At 39.7% G+C, this 27,555-nt stretch overlaps 1 protein-coding gene across 11 annotated transcripts in view; it reads right to left on the bottom strand.

The window, feature by feature from the left end:
• Positions 1-27,555, bottom strand: part of ZFYVE28 (zinc finger FYVE-type containing 28) — a 299,046-nt gene that overhangs the window by 129,439 nt on the left and 142,052 nt on the right. For all 11 annotated transcript variants that reach the window (XM_045018917.1, XM_045018920.1, XM_045018919.1 and 8 more), the window contains one exon: positions 14,310-14,450. Coding sequence is in view for 4 of the 11 variants with exons in the window: in XM_045018920.1 (XP_044874855.1) it covers positions 14,310-14,450 (141 nt within the window). In the remaining 7 variants the exon portion in view is untranslated. The remainder of the gene's footprint in view (positions 1-14,309; positions 14,451-27,555) is intronic.

Here is a 27,555-nt window from a genome sequence, read left to right as displayed (position 1 = left end):
AGACCACATGTATTTCACAAATATAATTATAAAAACTTCTAATTTAGGGCATAGATAAGTTTAGGGCTCTCTGCTATTAGCATGAACATGCATTGCATCAATGAAGAATGTTGGAAAAAAATCTAAATTTCTCTGCTTTATAGGGTTAACTGAATAAGGCAAATTAAAGTTTCATAGTTTCAAAACTGAGTAATTCAAAGAAAGGCTGACATCACTACTTCTCTCATCAGCACACAATAAAGTAATATCTGACAGCTAGCCTTAGACGCCAACAAAAATCCCAGATTTCAAAACCTACAGCACGTTTGGATCCAGATCCGAAGTTTCTGGCTGGGATCATTTCTATCAGTGAATTAGTAATGACTGCTTAAGGTCTCTTTCTTCTTGAAAGAGTAACTGCGTAAAAATGGCAGTCTTTTTTTTTTTTTTTTTTTAGCAGATCTGCTCTTCACAGCCACTCAATCACATTTGCTTTCTTGGTGAAAACTGAAGTTTATTGCTTTATACTTGCATTTGCACTGTAGAAAAAAACTCACAGTTTGAGAATATGAGATGGATTCTATCAACAGAATTCTTAAAATTCAAGCTGCAAGGTCAAATTCTGTTCCCAATTATACTTGTACAGTCCCCACTGAAAACAATAGGGAATGCAGAGGAGTAACTAAGGGCAGAATCTGAGGATGAAGGGGTTGCACAAGTGTAAATGAGACTAGCATGATTTTTATTACTGGTAACAATGTATGAGTCAAACAGAATTGAGAATGAATTTCAGATGCCAAGGTGAATTTGCAGGACTATCAGTTGGAAAAATCATCTTTATTTATTTGCAAAAGGAGTATATTTGATTCAGTAAGAGAAAATGAACATGGATCTTTTGGTGTTATTTTTACAGAGGTTTTTTGTTTGTTTGTTTGTTTGTTTTTTGTTTTTAAGAGGAGAGATGCACATTTCATAACTGGTGGATTTTCCCATCTGAATCTCTTAGTTAATATAAAGAGCAAACAGTTAGGAAAGGCCCCTTGCAGAATCCACCTCTTTGCCCACCTCTTGCTGCAGAATTGTGTTCTAGATCCTGAGCTTTTATTTACAAACAACATATTTCTAACCGTCATGGCTCTGAAGATCTTTGAAAAAGTATCATCTTCCTGAGTTTGCCCGCAGCAAAAAACACAAAACAAAACAAAAAACAACCCCTAAACCCTCCAATACTGCCAACCCCAAGCTTTCAAATAATAATAATAATAATAAATAGACCCCTCACCCCAAATAATGGGATTTTAAAAAATAATGAATTTTGGATTATTTTATTTCAGTTTTTGAGCCACTAATATACAGTGAGTTTCCAAGATTTTCTCCACAATCATGAAGGCTAGAAATTTACTTTAAAAAAAGATGAGATTCTCATGTTATTTAAAAAAAATTAAGGAACTGAGGCCTTATGAAAAATACCAAACAGCATAAGACTTGCAATAACATTGAGTTAGAAACACAGAGGTGTTAACTGCACCATTCATCTCAGAGAGTGAACTCTGACACCTAAAGATGTTAATTTACATTAACTGTTTCACTGCCAATAAATCAATTTAGCAGAAAAACACAACTGATGTACTTAGTTATTCCAGTTTCTCACGCACCCTTAGGTGCCTATAGCTCTTGCTGCCAAAGTCACGAGCTTCCCCTTTCTATGATGCAGTTAAGCATAATCAGTACAAAAACTCAAGAACTGAAAGTATGTTGATAGTGCAAAATAAACTAAACTTAATATCAAATAACAGCTGCTTTTGTACAGAAAGTATTTTACAGTTTCATATTTAAAGAAAAAACTTTATTTTTTATTTTCAGTTAAAGAGCTGCTGCAAAACTTTCTGCCTGCTGCGATATCCAGAAACTGCCAAAGAAATTAGGTCTCACTTGCTTTGGAGTACATGAGGCCTTGCCCTTTGGTAATACCATTGGCTCATAAACGGATACTTTGCACTATAGGCTGAAGCTTCCTGCAGCTTTAAATTTTCTTAAATGCTTAATTTTTTTTAAGCAGCCAGCTCTTAGGTGCAAAATATGCCTTGTCTCCAGTTCATGCCTGTCCTGCCTCTGGCCTTTCTACTGGAAGGCTGGGCAGAGGCAACACACTGAAAGAAATTAAGCCACCTGGAAGGCTTTTAGGCTGCACTGTACTTTTATAATATACTATGATATCCTTAAGTGTTACTGATTTATATTGTTCCAGTTTCTTACAGTGTCACAATGAAGTACTTTTGTATTGAACAAAGGATGACATACAAAGCAGAGTTATTTTTCCCAAACTGGGAAAATTCTGTGCAATTCACTTCATAAAAATATTTATTTCTCAAACATAAAAGAGTGTATTATGTGTTCAAAGAGAAAAGCTTGATAACCAATTTCAATGGTTAGGCCCATCACTCTTTTTGTATTTGCTCTTAGACACTCTCCTCAGTTCTGCAATTTTACTTCAACAATTTTCCACCATTGTAATGCAATGAACTTTGATGCAACCTCCTTCCTAAACATAAAATTGGGTATAGAAAGTTGGATCTTCACATTTACATGCTAGAAAAGAAAGGAACTCAGTATTATGTCCTGGTACTCTGGGGCAAAGCTGGAGTCCACAGCAAATTCCACAGCCACATCATCCACAAGACTAACCACCGAGTCCCTGTCTTCCAAATCATATTACTTAATTTCCATTGCCCAATCACATCCCTTCTCTTCATAAACTACTCTATGCAGTAAACCCATTAAACTTGTAGATTAATTCCATTCATATATATGGCACATGGCAGTACTCCCTTACTGTAATGGCCTTTACTGACATGAGACTCGGCTCACTAAACACTGCTGCTCTCAGTGATTAAAGGAGAATGAGCTTAAAGGAACATGAAGAGAGGTCTGATTGGTTGAAACAAATTGGAATAGTTATTTTAAACACTCTTACTGTGTGTCTGATAGATACTGTGTGACAATAACAGATTTTTGCTACCAAAACAGTTCTGAATCACACTGCTTCTCAGAGACATCATAGATGCTATAGGTTTCATTGTGTTAGTGCCCTGTGATGGGGTGTAGGGTACATAAACATAGGGCTAACTCCAGTTCAAGCTCTTCCCTCCCCTTTCCCCAGTGAAGCCCTATGAAAGAGACTGCTTGGGAAATAGAAGCAATTATATCACATAATTGTAGAAAGCTAAAAAGCAACAATTTTAAGTGCTTATATAGAAATGCTAGAAGTCTAAATAATAAAATGGGTGAACTAGAGTGCCTCGTATTAAATGAGGATATTGATACAATAGGCATCACGGAAACTTGGTGGAATGAAGACAATCAACGGGACACAGTAATACTGGGATACAAAATATATTGGAAGGACAGAACAGGTCGACCTGGTGGGAAAGTGGCACTATATGTGAAAGAACACAGAGTCAAATGGACCAAAAATCTTAAATAAACCAAAAGGCAAAAAGGCATCCTTTAAAAAGTGGAAGTCAAATCCTATTGAGGAAAATAGAAAGAAGCATAAACACTGGCAAGTGACGTGTAAAAATATAATTATGAAGATCAAAAAAAGAATCTGAAGAACAGCTAGCCACAGATTCAAAAAGTTACAGCAAAAAAAATGTAAGTAAAAATGTAAAAAATGAATGTTCAATCTCTAGCTGTTTTCCATGTAGCTCCACTTTCCCAGAAAAAGTTTCAATGGCTTTCATAGCCCATTGCTCATCAGGGCAATCCACAAAGGCACAGCCCGATTTCACCAGAAACTGACCACTGAAGGAGATCTTGTGGTCATTGAAGACTTTCTCCAAATTGCCTAGAGTCACGTTTTCGTTTAGGTTCCCAATGTACAGCTTGTTCATGAGAATGAACATTCAGTACCCAAAAAGCAAAGCTTTCGTAAATATTCTGCTCCATCTTTCATCCATCTGCCAAAGTACATGTGGATCAAGAGAACCTCAAAAGGTATCCATTCTATGCATCCGAAGAAGTGGGCTGTAGCCCACGAAAGCTTATGCTCAAATAAATTTGTTAGTCTCTAAGGTGCCACAAGTACTCCTCTTCCAACAAATCATGTTAATCAGTGTCTGATAATTCTGTTCTTTACTATAGTTTCAACCAGTTTGTCCAGTACTTAAGTTAGGCTTACCAGCCTGTAATTGCTGGGATTGCCTCAGGAGCCTTTTTTTAAAAATTGGTGTCACACATTAGCTCCAGTCATCTGGTACAGAAATGGATTTAAATGATAAGTTACATAGTGGTTCTACAATTTCAATTTTGAGTTCCTTCGGAATACTTGGGTGAATACTGTCTGGTCCTGTTGACTAATTACTGTTTAGTTTATCTATTTGTTCCAAAACCTCCTCTAATGACACTTCAGTCTGGGACAGTTCCTCAGATTTGTCACCTAAAAAGAATGGCTCAGGTTTGGGAATCTCCCACTCATCCTCAGCCGTGACCAATGCAAAGGATGATAAGGCCATTGCAGAGAAACTAAATGAATTCTTGAGTGCTCCGTTATCATCTCGACTGTTCAGTGGCCTCACTGGTTGTTTTCTGCTTCTGATGTAATCTGAAATCATGTCTCACCAATCTACTAGAATTCTTTGAGGGGGTCAACAAGCATGTGGACAAGGAGGATCCAGTGTATTTAGATTTTCAGAAAGCCTATGATAGGGTTCCTCACCAAAGGCTCATAAGCAAAATAAGTGGTCATAGGATAAGAAGGAAGGTCCTCTCATGGATTAGTAACTGGTTAAAAGACAGGCAACAAAGGGTAGGAATAAATAGTCAGTTTTCAGAATGGAGAGAGGTAAATAGTGGTGTCCTCCAGGATCTGTACTGGTCCCAGTCCTAGATATATATATCTAGGGCCGCATCTGGGTATATATTCATAAATGATCTGGAAAAAGGTGTAAACAGTGAGGTGGCAAAATTTGCAGATGCTACAAAATTACTCAAGATAGTTAAATCCCAGGCAGACTGTGAAGAGCTACCAAAGGATCTCTCAGAACTGGGTGACTGGGCAACAAAATGGCAGATGAAATTCAATGTTCACAAATGCAAAGTAATGCACATTGGAAAACAAAATCCCAACTAGATATAAAATGATGGGGTCTAAATTAGCTGTTACCACTCAAGAAAGGGATCTTGGAGTCATTGTGGATAGTTCTCTGAAAACATCCACTCAGTGTGCAGTGGTAGTCAAAAAAGCAAACAGAATGTTGGAAATCATTAAGGAAAGAGATAATCAGGCAGAAAATATCATATTGCCTCTATATAAATCCATGGTAGTCCCACATCTTGTGTGCAGATCTGGTCGCTCCATCTCAAAAAAGATGTATTGGAATTAGAAAAGGTACAGAAAAGGGCAACAAAAATGATTAGGAGTATGGAATGGCTTCCATATGAGGAGAGATTAATAAGATTGGGACTTTTAATCATGGAAAGATGAGGATATGATAGAAGTCTATAAAATCACAACTATGTGGAAAAAGTAAATAAGGAAATGTTATTTACTCCTTCTCATAACACAAGAACTAGTGGTCACCAAATGAAATTAATAGGCAGCAGGTTTAAAACAAAAAAAGAATTAGTTTTTCACACAACGCACTGTCAACCTGTGGAACTCTTTCCCATAGGATGTTGTGAAGGCCAAGACTATAACAGGGTTCAAAAAGAACTAGATAAATTCATGGAGGATAGCTCCATCAATGGCTATAAGCCAGGATGGGCAGGAATGGATTCCCTAGCCTCTGTTTGCCAGAAGCTGGGAATGAGCAACAGGGGATGGATCACTTGATGATTACCTGTTCTGTTCATTCCCTCTGGGGCACCTGGCATTGGCCACTGTTGGAAGACAGGATACTGGGCTAGTTGGACCTTTGGTCTGACCCAGTATGGCTGTTCTTATGTTCTAGGAGAGTGTATTTGGCAGACAGACAGAAGTTAGGCAGGATGCAGGTGCATATTCTCCCTCTCACCCCACAATGGGCCCTGCAAAGATTCACATGATATTTGGTACTTTTCTCAAAATCACAACTCTGGTAGCTAAATCCAAGATTTTTAAAGGTATTTCAGTGTTGCTGCACTCAGTGTTGCAATGTCTAACTGATTTAGAAGCCTAAATCTAATTTTCAAAAGGATTTGGGTACTTAGGAGCCAAAATCCATTGACAGTAAATGTTTGTGTTCTACTCTATAAGCTCTTCAAGGCATGAGTTGTCTCATTTTTTGTCTTGTATTGCACAATGTTTATTGTTGGTAGATAATAAATAAGATATCCCTTAATAAAATCACATCACATCATTTCATAGTGTCCAGTGTCATGCTATACTTTATATGGGTCCCCACTATGCCATACAAAGACTAACTACAATTGTGTAATAAAGGACAGTGAAATTACACCTTGATGAGAACAGATCCCTTCCTAATTTACATTTGTGCAGGGGTGGGTAAACTTTTTGGTCTGAGGGCCGCATCTGGGTATATAAATTGTACGGCAGGCCATGAAAGCTCATGAAATTGGGGTTGGGGTACGGGAGGGGGTGAGGGCTCTGGCTGGGAGTGCAGGCTCCAACGTGGGGCCAGAAATGAAGAGTTCAGGGGGAGGGAGTTGCGGGCTCCAGCTAAGGGTGTAGGCTCTGTGGTGGGGCTGGAGAGGAAGAGTTTGGGGTGTAGGAGAGTGCTCCGGGCTGAGACCGAGCGGTTTGGAGGGCGGGAGGGGGATCAGGGCTGGGGCACAGGGGGGTGGCTCAGGCGTGCAGACTCCGGACGGCGGTTACCTCAAGCAGCTTCCAGAAGCAGCAGCATGTCCTCCTCCGGCTCCTATGTGGAGGCACGGCCAAGCAGCTCTGCTGCGCGCTGCCCTGTCTGCAGGCGCTGCCCCTGCAGCTCCTATTGGCTGCGATTCCTGGCCAATGGGAGCTGCGGGGGTGGCGCTTGGGGCGGGGGCAGCATGTGGAGTGGAGCCCTCTGGCTGCCCCTACAGGTAGGAGCCGGAGGGGGACATGCCACTGCTTCTGGAAGCCACGCAGAATGGCCCTGACCCTGTTCCCCGGCTGGAGCGCCAGACCGGAGTAAGCCCCAGACCTCGTTCCCCAGTGGGAAATCAAGGACCAGATTAAAATGGCTGGTGGGCCAGATGCAGCCTGCAGGCCATAGTTTGCCCACCCGTGCTTTAGTGGGTCAAATTACCACATTGCTGAGAAACTTGTGACCTATAGTGCTGGGAATAATTTTCATTAAACCATGCTTGGAACTGACTCATACATTATTCTGAGAACTCGCTATATCATGCAGAGAAATTATTCTCATCATATTAAAACAAGAAGCAAGTGCTACCATCCAGAAACCTTTCTACACAGTATTAGAAGACTGAAACTGCATCTCCATTAGCAAGAAAAAAGTTGCTTTTAAACTTGGCCTGGTCAAGTATCATCACTGAACTTCTTTACTAACACATCAATTCCAATAAAGTGGCTCAGGAATTATAATTTTTAAATCATCTTATTAACTCGTGTAAAAATATAGTGTACAGAACTTAAACTAATTGGGGCCAAAGCCAGTCCATATAGGGGGAAATCATTAATGAAGATGATTAGTCAAAAATGTTTACACTGTAGGCAAGGTCATAGTGCTGTAAAATATGAAACTCCAGCCCAAAATAGGTTCTATTATGTCTGGAAGTTTCTGTGTGAGACAAAAATTTATAAAACTGTATATATACTTGAGAAATACCTCATGGAGTAATTTGTATTGCAGAAAAAGTGTCTAAAGTTGGCTAAATGTTATATATATTAAGATTTTGTATTCAAAATTTGCAAGTTTCAGTTACATGTATCTTGTTTAGCTAACAGAATATACTTAACAGGCATTGCCACTACAGATCTAGTTTTATAAATTAATGTATTACCACTAGACTGGAACTCAAGTGACTTCAGTTCAAAGACTGGTTCTGCTACTGGCCTGCTGGTGACTTTTGACAAGTCACGTCTCTCTGTGCCTCAGTTTCCCCATCTGTAAAATGGGAATAATGATATCGACCTCCTTTGTAAAGTGCTACATAAGAGCTACTACTACCACCACTATCTTGGCCTGTGTACCTCATAATTGAAGGGAGTGTATATGATGACTCCCAATCACATATATTGACATAAAACAGTTTAGGGCTTATCGTGAAGTATAAAACAGAATAGCACAAAGATGAGTTCTGGCTTTGTTAGATACAGATTATAAACAGGAAATGCAAGATATGATATTAACAGATGTTTGTGCTATAATAACGTAATACCATTGATATGCAAATACCAAAGCAAAAACAAGAATGTCATTTTTCAGTAAGTCACTATAATTGAAGCATATTGTTATACTTCATTAATAAGTAAATGAAAATTGAAGCTTTAAAAATTGTCACCTTACTCTATGTCAGCACCATGGTTTCTAAGCAACTTGCAGTGTTTGGAATCCAAGATATAGCAACTTTAGAAGTTTTAAAAAACTTAATTTTACCTTAAAAACATCATTTAATCATTACTCAAATAGCTTTTGAATAAAATTGAGCTTTTTAAAAAAAATTAAACATCTTGTTTGTGATTTTAGTCGGGTTGTTTTAAAACTATGTTGACAGCCCTGGAGACTGAAATTTTCTATTGATCCACATGAAAAAGCTAACATCATGAGTGTGTCATTATAACTCCTTTGTTCCATCAGTATGCCTCAACCAAGACCAGAAATCCTCCTTTGGGTGGGGAAGATGGAAGATATTACTTATATAAAATACATGTCTAATCTAAAAAGTTTAGTTCCTCAGGACAGGGCCTGTATTGTTTGTCTATAAAGCATTATGCACACTAAAGTTGTTGTAGCCGTATAAACAACTATCACCACACTTCCAGTAACTAGGAGCTCTTTTAAAAACCTTTGATCCAAAACTGAGAAGTCTAGACAAAGATCTTTATTAAGTTTAAATCTCTGAAGGATCTCCTAAAATAAAATACAGTCTTTTCCTCAAAAGAATAAAGGTTAGTAAAATCTGTTGGTCTATTATGAATCTGCCATCAGTCAGAAACACAAAGCTGGGAGGTATTGCTAACACAGAGAAGGACTGGGATATCATACAGAAAGATCTGGATGACCTTGTAAACTGGAGTAATAATAATAGGATGAAATTTAATAGTGAAAAGTGCAAGGTCATGCATTTAGGGATTAATAAGAATTTTGGTTATAAATTGGGGACACATCAGTTGGAAGTCAGAGGAGAAGGACCTTGGAGTATTGGTTGATCACAGGATGACTATGAGCCGCCAATGTGAGATGGCTGTTAAAAAAGCGAATGCAGTTTTAGGATACATCAGGCGAGGTATTTCCAGTAAAGATAAGGAGATGTTAGTACCGTTATACAAGGCACTGGTGAGACCTCATCTGGAATACTGTGTGCAGTTCTGGTCTCCCATGTTTAAGAAGGATGAATTCAAACTGGAACAGGTACAGAGAAGGGCTACTAGGATGATCCGAGGAATGGAAAACCTGTCTTATGAAAGGAGACTGAAAGAGCTTGGCTAGTTTAGCCTAACCAAAAGAAGGCGGAGGGGAGATATGATTGCTCTTTATAAATATATCAGAGGGATAAATATCAGGGAGGGAGAGGAATTATTTAAGCTTAGTACCAATGTGGACACAAGAACAAATGGATATAAACTGGACACTAGGAAGTTTAGGCTTTAAATTAGACAACGGTTTCTAACCATTAGAGGAGTGAAGCTCTGGAACAGCCTTCCAAGGGGAGTAGTGGGGGCAAAAGACATATCTGGCTTCAAGACTACGCATGATAAGTTTATGGAGGGGATGGTATGATGGGATAGCCTAATTTTGGCAATTAATTGATCTTTGATTATTAACAGGTAAATATGCCCAATGGTCTGTGATGGGATGTTAGATGGGTTGGGATCTGAGTTACTACAGAGAATTCTTTCCTGGGTGCTGGCTGGTGAGTCTTGCCCACATGCTCAGGGTTTAACTGATCGCCATATCTGGGGTTGGGAAGGAATTTTCCTCCAGGGCAGATTGGCAGAGGCCCTGGAGGTTTTTCATCTTCCTTTGCAGCGTGGGGCATGGGTCACTTGCTGGAGGATTCTCTGTACCTTGAGGTCTTTAAACCACGATTTGAGGACTTCAATAACTCAGACATAGGTTAGGGGTTTGTTACAGGAGTGGGTGGGTGAGATTCTGTGGCCTGCACTGTGCAGGAGGTCAGACTAGATGATCATAATGGTCCCTTCTGACCTTAAATCTATGAGAAATAATATTTTCTTTCTATTTAAGAAAAGATGGTATTAAGTTTAAGAATGACACTTGCTAATTGAGCAGGCACCGGCAATCTAATTTGTTAAAAGACAAACAACCCAAGAACAAGGAGGAGAGATCAATCTCATTAATTAATTCTGAAGCTAGCTAAAAAGCCAAAGGATACCAGTGCTAGAAACCTCCTCCGGTACAAGAAAAACAAATCAAGCTCATGCTGAAATCATGTCTCAGTCAACTTTCCTAAATGAGATTGTGGGGATAACCTGGTAATGGGCTAAGGAAAGCAGAAATGATGGAAATTCAGGTACTAGACATTAACAGAAAAGCACAGACAAAGCCTGGGAATATGGTAAACCATGCTCTGCTGTTTCCAAGGTCTTGTTGAAAAGTATCTCCTGAAGAAATTAAAATAGTATGTTTTTAAAATTGCCAGTATCGTTAATAAAAATCTCACACTTCCTTGCTATAAATGATAAGTTTATGCTGAGATGTTTTCATACATATATATTTGCAGTAAAATATTTTTTATACAAAAATTGGACCTTGGTTCTCCTTTCTTTCACAAGCATCTTCATGTATTCTCAGATGCTGGAAAGGCCTCCCATCCTTATTCCCAAATACCTGCTCAAAAAAAAAATATCTTTCCACAGTTCCTCAAGCAACAGTCCTCTAATTTCTTATAACCCATAAAAAGAAGCATAACTCTTTCTCTTGCAACTTCAACTTTTTGGACAGAAGGCTCTTCAAGAAGAGACCTGTTTTTGTAAAACACCTACAATACTCTGGGGGCTATAAAATAAGTTTAAAATAGTTCTAATTAATACATATAATTGTTTCATATGCCATTAAACTAGGATGTGATCTTTCCTGTAGCACTTCATTAAAGTGGCAATTTCTGCAAAGATTCTGGCATCTTGCATCAAGCCATAGATAGAAAGTGTAAGCATTTTCAAGTCTTTCTGCTCTTATGATCAACTGCTCTGGTAGCAGCAATTTTGTTTGACAACTGAACCTAAGCATAAAAGTCACCAGGAAAGTATTAGTGTCACAGCATGGGATGTCATTAGAGCATACAGTCAACGGAACTGACCAGGGTTCTACCCCAGTATGACATTTCCTGTATGACTAGGTGACTGTCACTTCTGTTAAATGTAACAACTGTAAAGATAAGTTAAGACAAAATGTAGCATCCCTGACTACATGCATGTAATTAGTAGGGATGGCAACTTTTTTGTGTGTGATCAAGTCCTAAGACTTGCTCTTTTGACTTACTGCTCTACTGTGGTAATGCACTGATTTGGTGACCTCTTCCACTCTTCAGGAATTAGGCCTGCCTTAAAGTTAGTTGTCCTGCTTTTTCAATGTTGTGCACATTTAAAGGTTTCTTTTAAAAATAAGAATAGTTACGTCCACAGCCACCCTGCAATATTGCCTTATACTAGACTTGCTGTTTCCCTGCAGCCATACTCCACAATCCACCACTGTTCACTGGTGATAGCATAATAGCAAACTTTGAGAAACTGCAAAAGCAAACTAAGGTGATAAATATAAAACTTTGGTGAAATCCCTCCTGAGGTAATTATGGTAATTTGAACATGAGCTGCTTAAAGGTAATAAAGGTAATAGTTGGAGATATACCAGTCTCCTAGAACTGGAAGGGACCTTGAAAGGTCATCAAGTCCAGCCCCCTGCCTTCACTAGCAGGACCAATTTTTGCCCCAGATCACTAAGCGGCCCCCTCAAGGATTGAACTCACAACCCTGGGTTTAGCAGGCCAATGCTCAAACCACTGAGCTATCCCTCCCCCATCTATGGAAACATTCTCTCAAAAACTTTTCAAGCCTTCTTTCAAAGAGATGCCAGAAAGGAGAGCAGACAGTACATTACTCTTTTTCCCCTATGTCCCTAGATTCAGCTCACCTAATATGGGTGCTTGGTATGCTGACGGTATACCACTCTTCAGTATCATTTTAACCTGATTAATGGATGGTATTTTTCACCAAATTAGCAACTCTTTTTTTGCAAGTCTTAGTGGTCTTATTGATCATAGGAACAGTAAGCAATTCCAGCAAAAAAGCTAGTCAATATATTCTCTTTAGCATTCCTCTTCTTTTTAATTTGGCAGAGGTGTAAATGAAGTTTTATTCCTATCCATTCTATTTGTTCTCACATTCCACTGAGGACTTTCATTCACCTCACTAGACCTTGCAAAAAAGTGTATGCTTAGAAAGGGAAGTTCTTGCCACTGAGCATGGAGAACTCTGGGACTGGGTTGGTCTGGGACTGATGATTTGGTTTCCTTTTAATTTTGTTTCTTTCTTCTTATCTGAGATCAGAAGTGGAGAGAGTAATGGCAGGAAGCGACCCAGTGAGGGTATAACAGAGAATCCACAACCCCCCAGGGTTCAATGCTACTGACTCTGCTAGGGCCCTGGGTGAGAACTCATTCGAGTGGGCAGGCCAGAGTTCCCTACCACTATCCTCCCCCCAGCTCAGTGGATGCTAACAACCAGGCCACCCACTCCAGCGAGGACCCTACTACAATGATCTAATTCAGGTGTCTCAAACTCAATTTACCTTAGGGCCAGTGCCAGTCCTCAAATCCTCCCAGCGGGTCAATAATGTCACTCATGCTGCCCAGAACCTGCCCCCCAAACTCCACCCTCCCAAAACTCCACCCCCCAACTGCCTAAGGCTCCGGGAGGGAGTTTGGGTGGGGGAGGTGGTCTGGGATAGGCTCTGGGAGGGAGTTTGGGTGCTGGGTGCAGGCTATGGGCTGGGGCAGGGGTGCAGAAGGAGGGGTACAGGCTCTGGGAGGGAGTTTGGGGGCAGGAGGGAGTGTATGGGAAGGGGGTGCAGGCTCTGGAAGAAGGTTGGGGGGTTGGCACTTACCTGGGGCTCCAGGCAGGGCAGGGCGGGCCGGGGGGGGCTCCATGCACTGCTGCCCCCAGGCACCACCCCCACTGCATCCCAGGGTGTTTGGGGCAGGGGCAGCGCATGGAGGCACAGCCCCACCCTGCCCCAGGGCCGCAGGGAGGGGCTGGCAGCCACTGGAGTGAGCAGGCAGACGCCGCTCAGCTTCGCTACGCTGCCGGGGTCCCTGGAGGGGGGAGTGCCCAGAGGCAACAGGTGGGGCCAACGGAGCGAGACAGCCCCAAAACTGCTGGAGCTCCACAGGCCACGTTGGGGTGGTTCGCAGGCTGCAGATGGCCCGCGGGCTGGGAGTTTGAGACCCCTAATCTAATTGATGTTTGCTATGTCTCATCTTTTTGCCACAGAAACTCACTTACAAAAGAGACCATAGTTTGAATAAGTAATATCCTGATTCATTTTTTAAATAAAAACAGATGTTATATACAAAGCAGATTATGTTAGTAAACCCATAGAAATACTCTGGTTCTTAACACAGTTTACAGCTGAAACGCCTTGGTTTGTGCAGTAGAAGTAAGGAAACCTTAGTTGTCCCTTCTTATCTTCAAGGCTCTTTGCACTAAACAGATCATATTCTCTCCAAAACTTAAGATCTAATCGAAAAGCCAATCATTTTCCCCATCTACATAAATGACTGATGGGAAGCTACTCCTGTCATGTAATTTGAAGTTTAGGTAATTTTAAACAGTAAATACCATTAAAAACATCAACATTTACAAAAGAAGTTACTATATGGTAGTGTCTGAAATCCTGCAATATCTCAGATTCCAGTTTTCGGTAACCACTGGTAAATTCTGACCATGGTATACAATATTTCATATGTGAAAAGTATCTAAACTTTATTGTATACATATTTACAAATCTTTAATTCAAGAGCAGTTGTTTGTAGATTTTGTTTATGCACAACTCTTTGAGAGCAAATGTGAAACAACTTTAGTTTAAGAAGGAATTCCATTTATCAATGCATGTTTCTTAAGGATTTGGTTATAATTCCAAAAACTAGGCAATAAATCTGTGTAAACAAAACAATATAAAACATAGCTGAGAACATGCCATTCTGGTTACCTGACAAGAGCGGAATTGGTTGACTAGCAATGTGCATCTTTGTGGGTCTTTTCTTCCATCCAAACAGTCCAGTTCAGCTGCTACTTGATTTAGTTCTTCATCTGCATAGTAGAATTGGGCAAGGAGCTGCGGGTCAGTCCTCTGCAATGAAGAGATACATAAAATATTACACTTTATCTATCCCTTATTTGTCTTTACAGGAAAGACCCTTTGGTTAATTATTTACATTTAAAGGGAAACTTGTGTATAAACTGTTTTAGACCAGAACTTGACCAAAAGGTATCAGAGTCTGACCAGGAGGGGGCGGGCAGGGGAAGGGTGTTCTTGTTAGATATAGAATTATGGGTAGTTTTTAAATTTTGACCTTCCAGCACAAATAATTTTTTAAAAAATAAAGTAACTATTATTGCAGGACAAAGAGACTTATTACAACAAGCACTATCTCCAGAGTAGTATTGGCATGCTCAGTGATACTGGCACATAGTTATTTTGGCATAGTAAACAGCTGAATCACAAGTTTTGTTTGTTAAACAAAATCAAAATATGACACATTTCAGCTGTAGTCAAAACAAGCAAAAATTGTTTTCCAAGACAAAAAGGACAGAAGTTAGTGAAGAAATCCTAACCTTCTAATAAAGAATTATGCAACTGACTCTTCCGACTTTCCCCTCTTCAATGTTTCCATGAGTCTACAGCCCACATTTCCTATGCTAAAACTGCGCTGGGGTCACACATGCCACCCTCCTATGAGCATTTTATTATTATCCTTTTTAAAAGACCTTATTAACTTCCCAATTTTAATATTAGCAAAATACACATCCTGTAAAAAACAAACGCTGAAGTCCTCACAGCACAACATACAAAAATATTTACAGCTATATAGCCCACAAGAATTACTTAACATAAATACCCTTCAGCAAAGATCAACATGCATCCACTATATTTGATAAGACAAACAAGTAACACTACTGTAACTGTTTATTGCACTCAATGGCCTACCAAATTAAGATGTAGTGACTTTAGCTCTGTAAACTATGCTAAAATCACTTTAGTCAATATTATTTGTCTTAATGCTTCTCAGTCACTAATCTAAAAGGGCAATAACAAAAAGCTATCCTGGTAACTGGCACACCGACTTGTGCCCTTAAGCAACTCATTTGTGCATAAGCTTAATGAGTTTAAAGCTGTCTCTTATATCATTATGAGCTGAAAAGCCTTTTAAAGTAAGATCTCAAACAATGTGAAGCTTGAAACAAGTCAATGCAGCCTTTTGTAAGGGAGCTGAAGAACATACTGTACCTTAAATGTTTTGAGAAAATATTTCCCCCCCCCCTTTTCAGCAGAAAGTCACACAGTTACTGTGAAATAAATAGAAAAGATACCTATAAACTTTACCAATTTAGTCCATCTCTGGGTTTATTCTCCTCCTTTTAGTCCCTTTGTTGTCACCTGCTACTGAAGATCTGAAGTACAGTAACCAAGAATAAGCTCTCAAACATTTACAGGCTTTTACAGTAGTTTTCCCTATGCTTTTATTAGGGAGGAGAATGAAGCTTAGGGAAATAATTAAGAGATATAGAATTTAAACTTAAAGCACAATGAGTTCGGTCAGAGGGGAAAATATATCTAACTAAGCTGCTGCCTGCTACAACTTGTTTTGCTAAAAATCTCTATATTTGCTCAATAAGTTTCCAAACTGCAGCCCAGATCTCAACAACAGAACTCCAGCGCCTTGGGGTCCACATTCCACCAACATCCACAGACCTGTAACCCACACCATTCTCCTCAAACTATCAGACTTTTGCCACTAAAATTCTGGATGCTCTCCTGTTGTCATCTGGCTGCCTGATCTAAACTTTCTTCCACCTCTCTCCAGCTATCAAACCACTCCTACTGCCAACCTCCACAACCACCTCCTCTCCACTGTTTTCTCCTTCACACTCTCACCCTTTCCATTCCTTCATCTTCCACCTATCTCCCTGTTCCTCTCTTCCATCCCCACAATCTCTTTGTTACTGTTCCCTTCTCCCTTGTTCACCCCACAGTACTGCCTCCCTGCAAAAAAGGACAAGCAGAACCTCCAAAGCAAATTCATCCTTATTTTTGTTACACTTTCCTCTTGTCCTCTACCCACTACTTCTCTCTGCCATATCCCATCTACTCAGACTGTAAACGCCACAGCCCAGAGACCTGTCTTTCTGGTATGCTTTGAAAGATATCTGGTACAATTCTGGGTGCGTTCTCTAAGAATTATTGCTCAGCCTCTTGCTGGCAGTTTTAGTAAAAAATGCCAGGTGCTGAAGGGCAGATTCCATGGTCCCAAAACTCCATGGATGGGCAGCTGCTCCCAAACCAAGGGTAGAAAAGCAGCTGAAATGCCACACTATTCTCAGCACAAAGCCTGATTGCTTTACCTTTGTGAGCAAATGGTGAATTTGACCCTTAAGTTCTAAGGTCACCACAGTTTTCCTTTTTCAGTCCTATAAGGACTGGTAGTTAAGTCCCAGAGGCCAAGTTTTAGTGAGACACATCTGTGTCCTATAGCTTACTGCTTTCTAAATTATTTCAGCCTGTTTAAAACTATTCATATTAGTTTTAAACAGATTTTGATATTTCTTTGAAAATAATTAGATGCAGGAATCAAAGTGTTAAATCCCGATACAGCAAAGAAGGCATGATTTTTAAATGACTTTAGCTAAACTACCCTGCAGAAGCAAATATAGAAGTTAAATAATTATGGTCTTAAGCAAAAATAGGAAGCTGGGTTTTGAGCTCTCACATGACCGATCTTTCAGATTGGAGGATAAGAAGCTTTAATTGAGTTCTCTCTGCTGTGTTGTGTTCTGTTGCCGATTAGTGGTATAATCTTTGATTAATTATGTCAATCATATGTGGTCTGTAGCAAGATGAAGCAGCATGAAACTCTAAATCTCCCAGCAGGGGTCATGTGAAGTGAATAACCACAACTTTCTGAATTCAATTTACACTTGATTAGCAGCAGTAAAGAGAAAGACAGTATCAAAGTCTCAGTGCTAATTTTCTTTTTCCAACTATGCAAAATATGGTTCAAATGATTCAGTCTGAATTTACTTATTACTTTTTCCAGCATTGATATGGAATAGTATTGCAAATGTTTAAATCAACCCTTTTGATGCCTAATGAGAAATCTGGTTTAGAAGCACTTGCATGCCAAAGAGGAAATATATAATACGAGACCCATAGTTAAAGGATTTTTGGTAAAATGTTGATTTTGGATAGTATTAAAATGGAGTTTGTTCTTTCAGACTACATTCTGAATCAAAGCACATTTAGAATAACTTGATACATAGCAAGAAGATTAACAAGACTTAAATGAGCGACACATTTCTTAAGCCCCAAACTTTAAGATGTTATTTCTTTCGATTTTAAAAACGATGTTTAGAATTCATAACCTTATGATACTTAAATCATCATCCTTGTTACTTATATTGCACTAACAACGTGGATGGCCCTGTACAGAGGAGTGTGAAGGGTATCAAGTTGAGAGAGGACTAGCCTTTTATAAATACATACATATTTAAGATTAAAACTACAATTCTGAAGCTGAGAAGAATATTATACTTACATAGCTCGGTAAAGAAGAAACGTGGTAAGTCAATTCCCCATACTATCCTGAAAGAAGTTACTAAGACTCTGATCTTGTCAGCTCATAAACATGGAGAAATCCCTGCACAAGGAGCACTGTTCAAGTCAAAACTGTATTCACTTAACATGAAGCTTAGGTATTCATCCTTCACAAATACTGAACAGTTTGCAAACATCTGCACGTGTGCAGTGTGGGGGTCCAAGCATACACTTATGTGTAGGGTGTGTAATGGATACTTGTTTGCCAGAGGAGAAAAAGGACAAAAAGGTATGAAAAGCAATCTTATTTCAAACGTTTAACAAATATTATGCAGACCAAAGCAGGGCAAAAGCCAAAAATTAAAAATCTGACCATGTCTTTTTAAGAACCATTCCAAAGGAAGCAAAATGTGTACTTCTGAAATGTTTGGGATATTCAAATAAATTTGATCTTACCTCATTTCTTTCAAATACAATAGTTACATTACCATGATATGTCAACGTGCTATTCAAAATCAAACCAAATTATCCTTAAAAAAAAAAATCTGTGTTGAGTGGGTAAGGGCAAGTATTATACAACTGGAATAATCCATAGGACTTTTTAAAATTGTTTGCCAAATGTTCACCTTTCTTTCTAAAATTCTCCATCATGTCTAGTCCCTGCCCAATGTGTTTGATGTGTTTGTTTTCTGAAGGTTTGAACACTTTCACAAAGGACAGGAATTTTTGACTCTACATATAGAACAATCTTGGGAGGTTTGTATGTATGACTCATTCAATCAGATCTTGGGAAGGACAGCGGCAGAAAGCATTCACATCAGGAAGCGCCAGTTTAAAGGTTACATGTATAACCTTTGCTCTGCTCCCTTATACATGTGCTGCGACACTCTGGGGTTCAGCCCAGACCAGGAAGGGGTTTTATCGTCATTTGCCCTGTACCGTGGGTGCCTCTGTGCTGTGCAGCCTTGGTTCAGAGCACTGACAGCAACAGCATGCTCAGCACAATAGCCTTCCACACACCTGGTTACACCTTGCAGGGCAACACCAAAACCCTCCCAGTCCCAACTTCTCAAAAATGCCTCTCTGCAATGCTCTGCCCTTCTTACTGTGTTACTCACAAAACCTTATCAAGCTTTCTGCTACTTTACAGAGAGAGTAAGTACATAGTTTATTAACTTAATTGGGGCTGACAAACCCTCCACTTGAATCAAAGTACTGCAGAGAAAGACTTTTGGAGGGGAAGAACTCAGGGCTGGAACTGTTGTTGAGGTTCCCCAGCAAAGAGTAATTGGGCAGTGGAAGCCAGGGTGTGGCCAGCATGTTTGTATGCTGCCTGTTGGTGTCAGGGCTCTGAGCAACAGCAGTATAGCATCCTAGGCACTCAGAGTTAAAAAGCAGGTGGTGACTGAACCCTTTACTGGCCTAGGTGAACCCCAAAGCTTCCCATTGGCATAGCTGAACAGGATTGACACACAGCTTGCTATTTAACTGAGATTTATAATTCAATCACTGGTAAAATAGTTTTAAGTGATCCCCACCCAAGTGAAAAGGCTGGGAACAATCACAGAAAGGTTACAGTTTTATTATTTTCTGTTTGTTTATTTCAGGTGTGGAAACAGAACAGAGGACATTTAAAATGAGCGACAGTGAAACAACAGCAAAGTCAGAGCTGGCTAGTTTAGAAAAGGAGCAAAAAGCCTAATATGAGAGGCTGAGCAAGGACGATGAGCACACCAGAAATGGGAAACCAAACAACGAGAGTGTGTGAATACCAACAATGGGAAGTGAACCGAACGGGCAAGAAGCAGCACACAAGCGGGCCCTGGAAGCAGAAGCAGCTGCTCACCAATAAGCCATTGAGCTGAAAGAAAAGGAAACCTTAGCAGGGGTAGAGGGGCCATATAATCTGAAAATGGAGAAAAGGGATTGACAGTTCCACAGCCCACGGGTACTTTCTCTCCCCAAGGAACACCACATTTGGATAAGCTGTGTTCTGTGTACAGAGAAACAGACTAATTCCTTACCAGTTTTGAAAGACTCTGCAAAGTACATAAAGTACCAGAGGATAAGGAAGTCCCAACTTTGTTTACTAAGCTCTTGGGTAAAGCCTTACATGTATTTAATGAAATGCCAATTGAACAGGCTTTGAAATAGGAGTTTAAAAAGGTTGTACTGCAAAATTTTCAAATTACTCCTGAAGTGTATAGAGTGAGATCTCAGAATTAATGACAAGATGAGTCATAGGGAATGTGTGGTATAATTGAATGAGAAAATGGGTCAAAGGGAAGGGGGCAGAGAATTATGATCAATTGTTTGACCTTTTCACATAGGAACAGTTCCTGCACATATGTTCTGAAGAGATTGGACAAGGTATTTGGGAGAAGCCTCTGATTTCTTTCCAAAAAGCAGCTGATGCCTGTGTGAAGCTAAAGCATTTGGTGAGCACAAACTGCAAAGGGAGGAGCAGAACCCCAGTTTATCCCTGGGGAAAAAAAGAGCATAATTGGGAATCTGTGCTTCAGGGGGACTGTAAATGGATGTCTGGAGTAGCCAGTGGCTAAACCTACTGCCCCCCAAACCTGAAGCAAATACTCACCAGCAACTACACACCACACATCAAAAACACCAACCCAGGAACCAAACCCTGCAACAAACCCCAGTGCCAACTCTGTCCACATATCCATTCAAGGGACACCATCATAGGACCTAACCACATTAGCCACATCATCAGGGGCTCGTTCACCTGCACATCTACCAATGTGATATATGCCATCATATGCCAGCAATGCCCCTCTGCCATGTACATTGGCCAAACCGGACAGTCTCTATGCAAAAGAATAAATGGACACAAATCTGAGATCAGGAATCATAAAATTCAAAAATCAGTAGGAGAACACTTCAATCTCTCTGGTCACTCAATAACAGATCTAAAAGTGACAACTCTTCAACAACAAAAACTTCAAAAACAGACTCCAACGTGAAGCTGCAGAACTGGAATTAATTTGCAAACTGGATACCATCAGATTAGTCCTGAATAAAGACTGGGAGTGGTTGGGTCATTACAAAATCTAAACCTAATTTCCCCAATACTAGCCCACGAAAGCTTATGCCCAAATAAATTTGTTAGTCTATAAGGTGTCACAAGGACTCCTCATTGTTTCTGCTGATACAGACTAACACAGCTACCACTCTGAAACAAGTAAGGGATAATCCACCAGTTCCCTTGTAAGTTTGTTCCAATGATTTATCACCCTCACTTGGAAAAAATTGTCCCTAATTTCTAATAGAATTTGAATTTGTCTGACTTCAACTTCCAGTCATTGGTTCTTGTTATCTCAGCTAGATTGAAGAGTCCATTAGTACACAGTTTTTTCTCCTCATGAAGGTTCTTATACACTGTAATCAAGTCACCACTTACATCTTTTTTCTGATAAACTAAACAGATTGAGCTCTTTAAGTGTCTCACTGTACGACATGTTTCCAGCCCTCAAATAATTTTTGTGGCTCTTTTCTGCACTCATGTCAGTTTTTCAACATCATTTTTAAAATGTTGACATCAGAACTAGGCGTAATACTCCACTGCCAGTCTCACCAATGCACCTACCTCCCTACTCCTACTTACTACTCTCCTGTTTATACATCCAAGGATAGCCCTTTTGCTGCAGCATCACACTGTGAAGCTCATGTTCAGGTGTTTGTCCATTAAGACCCCTAGATTCTTTCCCAGATACAGGTCCCCTTTCTGTAGCTATGGTCTAAGTGCATAACTTTGCATTTGGCTCATTAACATATATTTTGCTTTAATGGGCCCAGTTCACCAAGCAATCCAGATTGCTCTGATTGCCCTGCCCTCATCATTATTTACCACTCTTCCAATCCTTGTGTCATCAGCAAATTTTATCAGGAGTGATTTTATATTTAGGCTAGAGTATTTATTAACATGATCACATACCATTATTTTGCAGAATCCCTATTCACTGCACAGATTGGACACATTAAAGGTCACTAACAAACAAACTCACGCTAGTTGGTTACATACACAAACAAATTCTTCCGGTGCTTAAGTTTTTAGGTGTGTAATAATGATGAGTGAAAGCATATAATATCAGGTAAATTATGAAATTATCCTGAATATAAAACTTAAGAAAACTACTCTAGGTAAACATTTATTTTTACTTTGCTGAGGAACAGAAATTTCATATGCATTCTTCCTCCCCCACTACCACCACAGGAGAATGTAATCTTTTTATAACTAAAGCTATTTATTTATGAGAATCAAACCACAAATAAAAAGCCTAATTAGCTAAGGCACTGAAGACATTTTATTGCAGCTATTTAGATGGACCTCATACAGTGTGTTTCACTGTGAAGAAACTCAAAATAGAAAGGAAAGCATCATCCAAAGGCATTGCAAATCATATTCATAATCAAACATGATCTCTTAAATATTTCCGATTTTTTATGTGGAGTCTGCACATAAATTAGCAGTTAAATGTGTTATATCCAGGTTGTCACAGCCACCTCAGTTTTAGAAGTCTCATTTCCACCATTCTCCGCAATGCATAAAGTACTTAATTTATCTTACTTTGATTTATACATCTTCATTTACCCAGTGTAAACATGAATGTGTTATCAATATGACTGGCAGCAACCTCCAGTGAAAGGTAAATAATTTCAGTACCAACCAGGATCTGTTTCTCTTGGTAACCTTTCCCCAAAGACTCTGTTCTGCCTTGGCAAGAGACAGTTAAATAAAAAATGCTCAGATTTTTCTGCAGAAAATGTAATTTTTAAATAGTTTTTTTTTCTTTGCCTTCTCAACTGGAATAAAAGCAAAGGAAAATGGAAATATCATGAATGAGACACAGAAAAGACCAGAACAAAGAATCCAAAGTGGGATCTGAATCCTGGGTGTTGATAGAATTATATGGAGTTGCTGTCTGTCAGTCATCCTGAGAAGGACAATATTAATCATTTCTGTTTTGCTGAAGGCTGCAGAACAACAGATAAGCCTAAAATCTGACCAGAAATGATCCACTGAGCCAGTATTAAAGGCTCAAGACATCAGTTCCTCATTTGTATTTTCCTAATGTTCTGAGCATTAATACCTTTGCTATACATTTAAGAAATCCAGCAGTCTACATAAGCCAATATAATGTTTCTCTACAATGTGTTCCAAAAGTATTGTTTTATGGGGTTCAGCTGATGGTAGATCTGAATTCCTGTTTTGGCCACCATAGGGAATGGTGCAAGCCTCCATGCACTATAAAACATGCATTTTAAGTAGTACTTTGACAAACATCTACACTATGCATTTTTTACCTAGACCTGCCACCTGTTACTACCATTGGTTCTGCTCCACCAGTGTTAGTAATGGTGGGAACACTAACATAGACAAAGTGTGGGTGGCTCTCGTGTTTTAAGTGTCATATCACATAGATCTTTTCTGAGCAAGGTTGGATATGGTATTTAAAATGCCAGCTGTCACCTGGAAATCTGTCTACACTAGCACTCCTACTACCGCTTTCACTGGTGGAGACGTACCACTTGAAGCCAAGAAGAATTTTTTAAGAGAAAAGGACTTGTAGACACAGCCCAAGAGTGTCTTCCTTTGCTAGTTCCTGTGTACGAAGTGGTAGAACTGCTTCAAGTACCGTATAATGGTCCAGCTGCTCAACAATCTAAATACTGTAATTGGTATCTTCTTCTGATGGTGTCACAACCTTGGGTTATGGGACAAGAGGCCTTTTCATGTGCCCAAATGATGACAAGCAGCCTCAAACTTCCCATTCCTTAAAATGAACATAGTGGCTGCTAGCAAAGTTCCATGAATACAAAAAATTACTATACAATACAGGAGTCAGAAGGGGGAATTCACAAAAGAAGGCACATTAATGCAGATCAAAATCTGGAAGGGCTATAGTTGAAGGACTTTATCCTGCTTTCCAGTATTCAGAACAAATGGCCTAATATTTTGGAAAATCAGCCTTTGTATATACATGACAGTATGCACTGTCAAAGGCAGAACTGAGCTCTAAGGTGTTTTAAAAACATTAATCTATGCAGTTCAGATTTAAAAGGCAGCTACAATACAGCATTTTTATAAACTACATAGCTGTAATAGACATCATGCACTAGCTGCTACTCAAATGAATTTTAATAAGGTATTTAAATGAAAACTGGTATGAAATCTAACTAACACCTGGTAATGAAAATGAAGATATGTATGAAATGCCTGATCTGTGACAAAAGCAGCTCTATGTCGAAACCCAAATACTTTTCAACAAAAACAATTTGTTCAATTGCCCATATGAAAAATAAGATCCTTACAGTGCTACAAGCTTATCTGTTAGAAGCTTGTTATGCCAGTTACAAATTCTTAGGGAAGCTTGTCTTGTACACTGAATAGTTCCAAGACCTCAAAATTGTTTTTCTTCCCCAGAAGAGAACATGTTACTTGTTCACCTGGGCCCATTCCTCATACTTTTCTGTTTTTTAAACTCATGTGAATATGTGCTATCTCTGCCTTATACGTATACTTGGCAAGTTCCTTAAAACAGCATTGAAAATTCAAACACCAAATCTAATACATCAATAAGCAACAATTCTGCACTGGTAGGTGGATAGGCCAAAATACCTAAAAGGTCTTTTCTATTTATAATTCTATTATAAACCAAGCAACAATAAAGATTTCTTATAACACAAGTGGCATAGACAAGTAGTAATATATTTTTCTTTTAATTTATGTGACATTTTAAAATCTAGGCAGCAAAAGCAACTTTGCCAATGTTCTAATCTTCTTCCTTTCTGTATTTAAGAAAGAGGGAAAGTTTGAGAAGAGTTTCAATTTTGGACACAATAGTGCTTACAATAAAGAATGCTGCTTTGCTGGCTTTCTGGTGCTGTTGATGTCAGCAAATTTGAAAAGTGATGATTACATTCATACTCCAAACTATGACTCTTCAGATGTCAGGTCCACTGTTTTTGTGAAGGTCAATAAAGTCATACTAATGGCCCTTAGTAACATGATCTGGGTTCAAGCCTATTTTCATTAGAAGTGCACAATAAAGTGCAATCTGTGGTAGCATTGGTTGTGTTCCTTATCTTGGGTCTACCATTTGTAGTTGGAAATGGAGGTACATAAAATCAAGAGCTATGAGGGACAGAGAAGTTGGGTAGCCAATCATCGACACTAGAAACATCACTTGATATACTGCACCATCTTTACCCTGGGTTGGCCATTAATAATCTAAATAAGTCAATAAAATAAAGCCTGCAATCCTATTCTGCTGACCAGGGCTGATGCAAAACGTGAGATAATGGGTGAAAGCCAGGCTCTCTTAGAGTCAACAGCATTGACTTCAGTGGCTCCAGGATTTTCCCCAATGACTTTATATCAGACAGAAATTTTCAAACAGACAAAATATTTTAAACAAAACAATCACCTATATGCAAATTGGAACTATATGCACTGGGCTAGGAACATTGATTTAAATAAATGTACATCTCTACCTCGATATAACGTGACCCGATATAACACGAATTCGAATATAACCCGGTAAAGCAGTGCTCTGGGGGTGTGGGGCTGCGCACTCTGGTGGATCAAAGCAAGTTCGATATAACATGGTTTCACCTATAACGCTGCAAGATTTGTTGGCTCCTGAGGACAGCGTTATATCGAGGTAGTGGTGTATCTACACATGTTGCAATGGAAACTAAAAGAAACTAATGAACTATAGATTTATTCAATACCTACAAAAAAGTCAAAATAAAAGAGCGATAATATATAATCTGATGGAAGCATACCTTATCAAATGAAAGAGCTCCAAAACCAGACTTTAAAAGATTGCTCTGCCCATCCCCCTACCTATCCTCAATGTCTACTGAACAACCATGATGTCTTCTCTTACCCCATTCCTGTCTTGTAACAGGGTACTGATCCTCTGGGTATATGTGCAGCCTGACATACCTATTACAGGCTCTGGAAAACCTGGAATTCTCAAAGAGATAATCTGGAAGAACAGAGAGAAACTCCAATCGCAGGGCCCAAGAATGAGAGCAAGATTGTGAACAGCAGGAAACAGGATAATAAGGCTTCCTGTCTCACAGAGAAGGGACTAGCAGACAGCTGTAGAGCATGCAAAAGCTGCTGGGGAAAGCACTTCAGCTGTGCAAGGAGAGGGCTCCCCCTGCAACTGGTACCAGAGCTGGAAAAAGGGGGGAATTTTACCTGTATGGAGCAGGGAGGAGCAGGAAATGGCTGGACCAATTTTGGAGTTGGGGGAGAGCACTGCCATTCTAATTGATCAGAAGAGTGTGAAGGTGGTATTTACACCCTATACAGCCCTGGAGAAACCTATTCCCTAGATCTGTCAGATGCCACTATGGGAATATTAAAGCCCAACTATTGTATAAAAATTAATAAAGAGAAGAATGAGGATTTGGGAGCATGTGACAGCTTCTAAATAAATTGAACAGAATGTCTTCTTTTTGAGGGAGGAATGGATAGTCGAGGCAGATTTAAAGATTCACTCAGATGCATGAGGTGGAATAGATTTGGAATTTTTTACCAAGGCATGTGGTATTGCAGAAATGGCTCTCTGACTGGATGAAAAAAGGGCTAGTAAAGGATATAACAGTCCTGAAATTATTTCCCATTGTAGTGGCAGTGACTGTTTGGAGAACAGATTTTACAAACAAAAGTGCATGTTTTGGAATGACAACATGGCAGTGGTCCATGTCCTCCAGAGCGCCCAGAATTATGAGGTGAGTATGGGCATTTGCACTTCAGTGTTTAAACTTTAACCATATGTTTGTTTGCAAAACATGTGCCTGGGGTTGATAATGGCAGAGCCAATGCATTGTCTCGCACTTCCAGGTGGACAGATTTCAGGACCTGGCACCAGGACCCAACATGGAATCCAAACAGAGGCTGGTAGTACTCTGGGGGAGGATGGCTCTTAGAGTTGTACAAAGATCAGTAGCACTGCAAATATTTAGGGCTTATGACAGGATTTTTTAAGATTTTGTGCAATTTCAGGGGAGGGAGGGCCTGCCTATGATATGGCCATTTCCAGATGACCAGATACTTCAGTACATGGTATTGCTGGCAACCTGTGGGCTTGCATCATTTACCACCTCCAGCCACCTATCAGTCTTTACATTTGCCAGGAGGATTGTGGGCTATCCCAGATCCTTGTAGTGGATAGTTTAGTTAGTTCAGAGGTTTTTAGTGACATGGCCTCAATACACAGGCCCTAGAGAGGATCCCCATCATTGTTCAGACACTTAGGGATCTGGGGCAAGTTCTCAACCAAATATGCAGTAGTGGATAGGAAGTGGCCTTTTTCAAGGCTGCATTTCTGGAAGCATTTTTTAAGCTTTTAGAGTCAGTGAACTAGTGCCTGGGTTGGTGAGGGATATGTTGGGAAAGGCTTTGGAGTGGAGGGATTTACAGTAGGAGGTGCAATTGGTCATCTTGACCCAATCAGGAGGAGCAGGGTGAGTCCATAATGCTATTGGTGATGGAATGAGGAATTATATAGTGATGAGAGCTGGTTGGGGGATGGAAGGCCCTTCACAACATACCAGTCTGTTACAGTTTTAAGAAAGGGGCTTATAAAGTTAGGGCTACAGGCGCATG

This window comes from Mauremys mutica, chromosome 5 (genome assembly GCF_020497125.1).
Source record: "Mauremys mutica isolate MM-2020 ecotype Southern chromosome 5, ASM2049712v1, whole genome shotgun sequence".
Lineage (NCBI taxonomy): Eukaryota > Metazoa > Chordata > Testudines > Geoemydidae > Mauremys > Mauremys mutica.
Note: the sequence above shows the minus strand (reverse complement) of the source record. Positions and strands in the feature narration are given on the sequence as shown.